We start from the raw sequence: 9300 nt of genomic DNA on the forward strand, positions 1-9300 counted from the left end.
CGGGTGGAAAAGGATGTGTGTACTGTGTATACACTCTCTAGGTACTACTTGGATGATAAAGTGGTCGAGGCTGTAAATATAAAAGCGGAAAAGGCCGTTTTGGGGGGTTGGGCAGCCATGTGGACCGTGGTGTAGGCTATCAGCTCTCAGCTCTGCCTCTCATGCAGCATGTTTTTCTTCTCTGAACTCTGGAGGCTACCCCAGGTGGCAGGTACCCCCCCATCTCTCTCTCTCTCTCTCTCTCGTGTAGTCTCGACTCTCTATGTGTACAGTGTGTCGTGTGTTTCTCTTTCTGTGTGTCTTCCTCTGATGAGAGTACTTGCCTCCTTTTGTTTTGACATGAATGACTCTCGAGTCTCTTGCCTCCCCGAGTCCCCCTCCCCCCTTGAACCTTCCTCTTCCCCCCGCCCGAATCCCATCTGTCCAAAGCTGTAAAGCCTGCCACGCTTGTCCCCCACTTCTCCTTGTATATTAACTGCCAACTCCAGGCTATGGCTAGCTCCAAGTCGTTCATTTCACCCACCCTTAATTCTTGCCCTTGGCAGTTCCATGTATGTCAGCTAGTAGTACAATAGTGTATGTGTGTGGGGAGAGAGAGATCAGATCAATGGCCAGCTCCTCTGCAGCTCGTGTCCTCCTCTTCTCCGTCCTCGCCTTCTTCATTTCCAAAGGACACTCTTCCTCCTCCTTCCGGGGTTCTGCCTGGAGGTCTGCCCATGCTACATTCTATGGAGGCAGTGATGCATCCGGGACTATGGGTATGTGTTCTCTCGCCCGCTAAGCTTATACCTTCTTTGAGTCTTGGATCTGAACAGTGTTGCAATGTCGGGTTTTTATGGACTTTGAGTCAAGACCAAAAAAATTCTCTTCATCGCATTCTGGTTAATAGTGCTCTGTATTTTTTCAAGACTAATATTCACCAATTTCTTCTGTAAGGGAAAATTTCACTATTTGTGAGCACTGCCTCTCTACAAATGTGCTTGTTTGTGAATAGGCATGTCTTTATGATGTGCAGGAGGGGCTTGTGGCTATGGTGACCTTTACACAGCAGGGTATGGCACAAGCACAGCAGCATTGAGCACAGCTCTCTTCAATGGCGGCCTGTCGTGCGGTGCTTGTTTCGAACTCAAATGTGCAGGAGATGCAAAATGGTGTTTGTCTGGCTCGATCATTGTCACGGGCACCAATTTTTGTCCTCCCAATAACGCCCTTCCCAACAACCGAGGAGGCTGGTGTAACCCCCCCTTGGAGCACTTTGACATGGCGCAACCTGCTTTCCAGCGGATTGCGAGAACCCAAGGTGGCATTGTGCCCGTTCAATATAGGAGGTACTCTCTCATTTAGGGCTTGCACATGTGCTTCATGTATGAACTTAGTACATTTGAGTGTGCACCCACTATGAGTTTTGTGATTCACCTCTAAATTCAAAATTAGAAGGCAAGAAACACCACAAAATCTAGCATAGAGATCTTCAAATATTGCCAGTTTACCTTAAGGTAAAATTCCAAGTTCCTAGAAAAGAGTATATTTCCAGCATTGCCTTGTGTGGGTTTCAGAGAGACATGGCAAAGAGGGTGATGTAGTCTACATCATGATGTGGTGTATGTCACTAGCAACCACATCCGGTTTTGCATTTTCGAGAGAATGAGAGCTGACAGTCGCCCTAGTCGAATATCGAGCTCACTAGAAACCAACATACTTGTGGGCGATGTAGCCTTGCATTTTCTCGGATTATGATGGCTACTTACTTGACTAGACAAAAAATGCTAGTGGGCCCTAATTCCTGGAATATACAAGCTGCATTTGTATCAGATCTCTTTGTAATACTTTCCTAACTGGTTGTTTGCTTGTGCTAACGCTTGGCTAATTACTTTTGTCTCTCAGAATCCCATGTGCCAAGAAGGGAGGAGTGCATTTCACTGTGAATGGCCATGCCTACTTCAACCTGGTGCTGATCACCAATGTGGGTGGTGCAGGTGACGTGCATGCAGTTTCGGTGAAGGGCTCGAATACCGGATGGCAGCCCATGTCACGCAATTGGGGACAAAACTGGCAAAGCAATGCCAATTTATGTGGGCAGGCCCTCTCTTTCATGATAACAACTAGTGATGGCCACACGATGTCATCCTTCAATGTCGCCCCAGCTTCTTGGAAATTTGGGCAGACTTTTTTAGGGGAGCAACTGTGATGGGATGCCGAGATCTTGCGACCGTCGCTAGGCAATTCTTACATTGCCTGATTGATACTAGCTCATTTAGATGTTTCTTACCATTATCTCTGCATTAGACATCTCTATTATCATATATTATTTATAGTATATGTTAAGAGTTCTATCTAACCATTTTATATTTTGCTAGGCCTACATATTCTATCAGGAATTTTCTTTATAAGCCATTTTATAAAGCTCACTATTAGCCATGAGAATATTCCTGCTAAACATATTACAAGCCTAGCATTTTGACCTAAACAGTATCTAGAGAATTTTCTTCTCCCCCCCCCCCCCCACACCCCATTTTTATCCCATTATTAAGCGAGGACTTCTCCAAAGTCCTCTCCAATCCGCAACAAGATTCTAGTTCCTGAAACTAACTATGAGGCTTATTTTTTGCTGTTTGTACATAATTTTACCTAAGCATGTGGGCGACTGATTATGATCATGATCAATATTTGTATATGAAACTGATGATGTAATAACTTGCTGACCCAATGAGAGACCAGAGGTGAGCTTGTAGATGGCCACCCATCCCTTCATCTTGTCATGATCTTACGCTTACCGCCCCCCCCCCCCCCCCCCCCCCCAAACCACATTTTCTTCAAACTCTGCAGATTAGCCATGAAGTGAAGCCTTCAAAATTCAAGCTTCAAAATTTCCCTTTCTAGTAGCCAGCCCTCCTCTCAATTTTTCAATAACAGAGCATTTCAATGCTCAATGTACTCTCATTTCTAAAGAAGCTACTTTACCTTTTTCTTTTGCGAAGTGGTGATCACTATGTATTGTCTGTCCTTGGCTATGCATTTTGTCTCATGGGGATGGTTGCAACTACTTGAGAAGGACCTCCTCTCTTTAATTTTATAAGGGACATTTAAAATTTCCCAAAACTACCTGTCATCAACATTACAATTCAAATACTTCTAACTTTGACCTTTTCCTTTTCCTCTACTGCCACCCATTCACATGAAGTTTTGGACAAATTCTCACAATAATTCCCACATTGTGGTTCCCTGCCCCCAATCGTACCTAGCTAGATATGCGGCGGCACTTGCGCAAAGCTCATGATGTTATGCATTGTATGAAAAACACTGAAAAAGACTGTTTTCCTACATGAGAATTGCTAAATCTTGTGATTGTTGGGCAAAGTTGAATTTTAAAGAAGGCTAAATTTCCCCCTCAACTCATATTATGCCTTCAGAATTCTTCAAAACGTCCTTTTGACTTTCAGAGGAAAAGGCTTAAATTCCTCTTAACCTTAAATTCCAACGAAAATTTCCTATGCACCCAGAGCTTAATAGAGGCAACCTTCTCGAGACCTTTCCACATAAGTAAAGGAGGAAAAATGTAAAGTTATCAAAAATCTTACAACGCAAAATAACTAAGAACAATTAATTCCTTAAAAATTGTAAGTACGTAAAAATTATATGTAACCCAAGAAGCATAGCTCAGTTGATCAGACCTTTGTGATGTAATCCCAAGGTTGAGGGTTCAAGGCTCACAAGTTGCGCTCTCTTGGGTGTATTCTCCTCCCCTATTGGAGGTGGTTCCCACGGTTGCACCTTGAGGGTGTAATGTACAACAATGTACGATTGTGAATGCATGATATACGTGTAGTTTCTCCCTACTACCTTCCCAGATGGTAAAAAAAATAAATAATGAAATGAAACAAGTACATAGACCTACTCATATGATTGAATTTATCAACATGTCTATATATACACAAGAATATAACTTTACATGGGTAGAAAAGATTGAATGCGACAAAATTCTAAAGTTGAAAGACCCTGTATTCTTTGTAATTGTTGACAACTTGGGGCATGTAGCCTCACATCTAGGTCAGAGCATTCTTGCATCAAAAGAAAAACCCATTATTCTTCACGTGCAATAATAAATACAACATAGAAGATAGTTAAAGAAAAGTAAATTTTTACCTCATGAGCATAGCATTTTTTTTTCCCCCTAAACGAAATGCTTCTAAGTTGTTCCAAAAGATTTATTATACTACTTCTTCGACATAAAGAACTTACCCAAAAATAAGGTTACCTTGAGCTATCACAAGAAGTTTTGGACAAATTCTCACAATAATTCCCACATTGCGACTTACCTCAACCTCATGAGTGGGAGGCACCGTATACCTAGCTAGGTATGCAGTGCCTCTCGAGGAGAAGCTCATGATGTAATGCATTGTATGAAAAACACTGAAAAAGACTCTGTTTTCCTACATGAGAAAATTTCCAAATCTTCTTGTGTATCGCTCTTTGAAGAAACTTGTCAGTTAAGATCCAATTAACTCATTTCAGTACCTATTGAAAAAGATAGGTAACCTTTAGATTCACCCAATGGAATAAAGACCAACACTTTTTTCACCACTGAAGCTCCGTGTAAATTAAGAAGCGTGAATTCGTCCATAGGTATGAAAAACCAACAAGAGGTGAGTCATTCATGACTTATATGTCTCTAATGTGCATTGTTCTTCCATAAAGTAGCCACATCCATAAAGTCCATCTCCTCGAGGAGCTCCAAGGTGATCGTGAGCAATGCATTCAAGCTTTTTATCTCCATTCTATTCCGCCACTTTGTTTTGATCCTTGTTCTTGCAATAAATCCTCTTTCAAATATTTGAATGCTACAACATTGCATAAGAAACACTTGAGCTATTCGTAAATGATTTGGGTAGGTTTCCTTGTAAGTTTCATTGCAAGCTATGACAATGGTGATGTCTACCAAACTCAAGTGAGCAAACTCCACCTTTGCTTGGGCTTTAAAAGTGCAGTACTCTATTATAAACTTTTCACTACCAATCAAAGGAGCATCAACAGTTTTGAACACACCATAGAAGCTGACAACGCCCGCACACTTAACTCTTCCAAAGTATTTAAGCAACATCTCTTGCATTGGGTGTTGAGCAGGAATAATAACTTTCATGCATGCAAGAACCGAATTATCGTTAAACCTTTTCTCTAGGTTTTTGCATATTGCCTTAGAAAATTGGGATTGAAATTCTAAATCTCATTGAAGATCCTTACCCTCTTTGTCACGTATAAGCTTTTGTCCAAAGATCATGTCCCCTCTCAAAGAGGAGCGCATACTATGCCATTATGCAAAACCCATCATTCGGTCCATAATCGGAAAGTATAGGATAGTTACTTGTCCCTAAATGTGATGAATTCAAATCAAGAGGCCTTTCTCCAAATAATCATCATGAATAGAGAGGATTGCATTGCTCACTATACCATTGATGGTGGTAACATCTACATGATTTTTTGAAACCTCAAACTCAAGGTAGAGAGCATCCCAAATACGTCGGCAAGGAAATGTATAGAGAGGATTGCATTGCTCACTATACCATTGATGGTGGTAACATTTACATGATTTTTTGAAACCTTAAAGAGAAGATAGAGAGCATTCCAAATACGTCGACGAATAACATAACTCCATATATAAGCATACATTCTCCTCTTTTTAATTAACCAAAAGTGCATCAATACATTTGCATACTTTTGAAATGGTAGCATGTCTCCTCAACCATCTAATACCAAACACATGTTACATGTGCATGACCTCACAATCAAGATCCTCTTGCAACTCTTTGAGGCCCTCCATTCCCTCTTTTCAAAAGAGTATTGTATCTCTTACATTTATGTGACACCGAGTACTTGCATGAGATTTTAAGTTACTAACCTTGAAGTTGATAGAGCCACTTGTAGCATACTTGCTCTTGAATGGGGTAACTCTTTGCAGTACGTACAAGAAATTGGGGCCTTGTCCTCTTCATAAACAAGCCATTTGAACATGTATTGCCATGTGTTTTGCCAAACTACTCGTCTCTTCTCAACACTTGATACCGGATCCTTCGAATTGTCTTCATCTTCCTTGTCATGTGAAGCGGATTGTTTGGCTTCTCTCTTCTTTACTTGGTGAGCCAAAGGCTCTTTTTCCTCAATCTGATCGCACAAGCCACCACGTAGCATCTTCTCGCTGGAAGCTTTTCACGCCAGCAAAAAGCTTAAAGCTAAAACTAGTCTTGCTTGGTGGGCCTTGCTAAACATATTATAGCAATGAATAATTAAACATACATGATTTTCACAGGCTGTATGGAGCCAAATTCATGTGTATTGGATGTCACTACAACACTAAATGAAGATATCGACGCGTATATATCGACGGCCATGCTTTTCCACGCGTATATCGACGACATTAACGGGCGTCGCTATACGCGTCGCAGTGTGCGTCGATATACACGTGGAAAGGATTTTATTTTCCACGCGTATATCGACGCGTATAGCGACGCAAAAAAAAATTGGGAGAAAAAAGCGAAACCCGCGCGTAGGGACCATTTTCGCCTGCTCGCGTCTTGGCCGAAACCTGCTGCGCAGGTATTATGTCCATCTCCACCCTCCCCAACCCCTCTCTCTCTCTCTCTCTCTCTCTACCTCTACATCATGTGTGTGTGTGTAGGAGAGAGAGAGAGAGAGAGAGAGAGAGAGAGAGAGAGAGAGAACGGTGTGTGTGTGTGTGTAGGAAAGAGAGAGAGAGAGAGAGAGAGAGAGAGAGAGAGAGAGAGAGAGAGACGGTGTGTGTATGTGTGTAGGAAAGAGAGAGAGAGAGAGAGAGAGAGAGAGAGAGAGAGAGAGAGAGAGAGAGCGGTGTGTGTGTAGAGGAAAGAGAGAGAGAGAGAGAGGTGTGTGTATGTGTGTGTGTGTGTAGGAAATAGAGAGAGAGAGAGAGAGAGAGAGAGAGAGAGAGAGAGAGAGAGAGAGCGGTGTGTGTGTGTGTAGGAAAGAGAGAGAGAGAGAGAGAGAGAGAGAGAGAGAGAGCGGTGTGTGTGTGTGTAGGAAAGAGAGAGAGAGAGGTGTGTGTGTGTGTAGAGGAGAGAGAGAGAGAGAGAGAGAGAGAGAGAGAGAGAGAGAGAGAGAGAATTAATGCATGCTTAGGAAATTAAAATTAAAGAAAAAAAAATTAAAGAGAGAAATGAAATGAAATGTTATATTAACGTCTTCGAAAGGCCAAAGTGACCTATGAGACATGAGACAAGAAAGTTACAATGTGATGGATCTGATACAAAGTCAGAGTAAAAAGATGACAAAATAAAATATTATGGAATCCTAAACTGCTGGGTGTGGACTAAACGGCTAAACGAGCTAGTTGGGATAGGTAGATCTCCTCCATGGTCAGTACTCTGACGGGCGTTGTGCATGTCGAGCCAAAGTGACCTAGCTAGATCCTCTGATGCAACCTTTGTCGATGTTGTGTAGTCCTCCGCAGTAGTGGGCGTCTAGATCTCCCTAGATCAGTCGCTCGTTCGATCATTAGAGAGATAGGGAAGTAGAGAGCGAGAGAGAGAGAGAGGTAAGTAGAGAGAGAGAGAGAGAGATAGGAAATAGAGAGATAGAGAAAGAGAGTTATATATATATATATATATATATATATATATATATATATATATATATATAGAGAGAGAGAGAGAGAGAGAGAGAGAGAGAGAGAGAGAGAGAGAGAGAGAGAGAGAGATAGGGAAGTGGAGCTCCAGGAGTTATGGCAGAGAAATAGGAAAATAGAGAAATAGAGAGAGATAGGAAAATAGGAAAATAGAGAGAGAAAGAGAGATAGCGAGAGCGAGATCGAGATCGAGAGAGAAAGAACGAGAGATAGGGTACGTAGACAGAGAAGAAACTATGGAACTAAAAGAGGCAAAGGGGTTTTGCCTGCTACATGCATTGCCATGTACACCTAGGAGTGCACGTATGTGTCTATCCATATAGGATTTGACCAATAAAGACGAGATTTTGACCCGGTGGTCCTGATCTCCGTACACCTCTGGACCGAGGTGTACGGAGATTGTGCAAGACTAAAGAATGCGAGATAGTTTACATTGTGAGGAGTATATATATATATATATATATATATTAAAACAACATTCATAATCATTGTAGATGGCAACGTCATCAACTAACATGGAGGAAAAGATTGCATGCTCGTGCACGCTCTGCAAGTATCAAATCTTGCTCAAGCGTAGGATATGTAATGAGCATGTGCACAAGTACGGAGAGTTTGCTAGAGAAACCGTACAGAATCTGCGATACGACTCCTACGGAACGGGCATTGATTTTCGCGACATAGCACCTATATCTAAGAGAGAGAGAAAAAAGATTATGCGTGAAGGTCCAACCAATATAGAGCCACGGATGGAAGCAGAAAAGGGCTTACAGACAGAAGACGACGGCATGGAGGAGATGCTGGATGCCTTCTTCCAGACAAGCGAGGAGAACGCGAACGAAGCAGCACCAGAAGCCGTGCGCCTATCTCCTGAAATGCAAGCGTCACTGCTTTGTTTAGGTACGTAATTTACAAAAGAGATTTTCCGATTGCAACGGTGATTTTCTCGGAGAGCTTTTTAATTTAATGTGGCTTAAACAGGTTATTGCGGGAGCAACTTCTCCTGGCTGGCAATGAAATGTCCCCCTCCAGGCCAGACGCAAAGCAACTTCTGAGTGCGGAGCAATGCGCTACAAACAAGATGCAGTTGGCGAGACAGTGCCAGCTAAAGTGTTGCGGCATTTCCCTATTATTCCTAGGATAAAAAACATGTTTCGTTGTGGTTCCATTGCAAAGTTTGATAGTGGGGTAATGGTTAGTTTCATGCAAAAGAGCAAGGCTAGTGCTAGAGACACGAATGAGAGCACTAGCAACCTGGATTACTGTGGTCTGGTGTCAGATATCCTGAAAGTAAGCTTCAGGCGGTTTGAGATGTTTTTGTTGGATGTGAAGTGGTTCAAGGTGATTACTTTTGGTCTCAATGCAACGGTACGTAGAGATGGAAACAAACTTGTGCAAATAGATTCTACAAAGATTTGGACAGATGTGAGCGACACATTTGCTCTCCCCGAACATTGCGAGCAAGTGGTCTTTGTACCGGACCCTCGAGAGCGACAATGGTGGTTTGTGGTTCAGGTTGCTCCAAGAAATAAACAAGTATTTGAAGGGCAAGATCTCCTGGAGGAAAGTCAGTCAGACGACGTCCATACTACTGTGACATTAGATGAGATGGACGAAGGTATGGCAGAGGAAGCTGACAGATATACGAGGGA

General features: G+C 42.3%; 1 protein-coding gene across 1 annotated transcript; it reads left to right on the top strand.

Annotated features, from left to right (window-relative positions):
- The first annotated feature begins 462 nt into the window (after nucleotides 1-462).
- On the top strand, nucleotides 463-2971 carry LOC147435312 (expansin-A10-like). The gene is made up of 3 exons (XM_086488393.1): nucleotides 463-758; nucleotides 1016-1328; nucleotides 1885-2971. Exons 1-3 carry the CDS (start codon nucleotides 554-556, stop codon nucleotides 2186-2188), a joined length of 822 nt encoding a protein of 273 aa, XP_086344519.1. The 5' UTR covers nucleotides 463-553; the 3' UTR covers nucleotides 2189-2971.
- The last annotated feature ends 6329 nt before the right edge of the window (nucleotides 2972-9300 follow it).

The sequence above is a fragment of the Adiantum capillus-veneris genome, chromosome 18 (genome assembly GCF_014529385.1).
Source record: "Adiantum capillus-veneris isolate H3 chromosome 18, ASM1452938v2, whole genome shotgun sequence".
Taxonomy (NCBI): Eukaryota; Viridiplantae; Streptophyta; class Polypodiopsida; order Polypodiales; family Pteridaceae; genus Adiantum; species Adiantum capillus-veneris.

Bases quoted from the DNA above. Each gene is read 5' to 3' on its own strand.
- LOC147435312 (XM_086488393.1), top strand. From the start codon at position 554: ATGTCAGCTAGTAGTACAATAGTGTATGTGTGTGGGGAGAGAGAGATC. The intron at 759-1,015 runs GTATGTGTTCTC...TATGATGTGCAG, and splicing joins TGATGCATCCGGGACTATGG to GAGGGGCTTGTGGCTATGGT. The intron at 1,329-1,884 runs GTACTCTCTCAT...TTTGTCTCTCAG, and splicing joins GTGCCCGTTCAATATAGGAG to AATCCCATGTGCCAAGAAGG.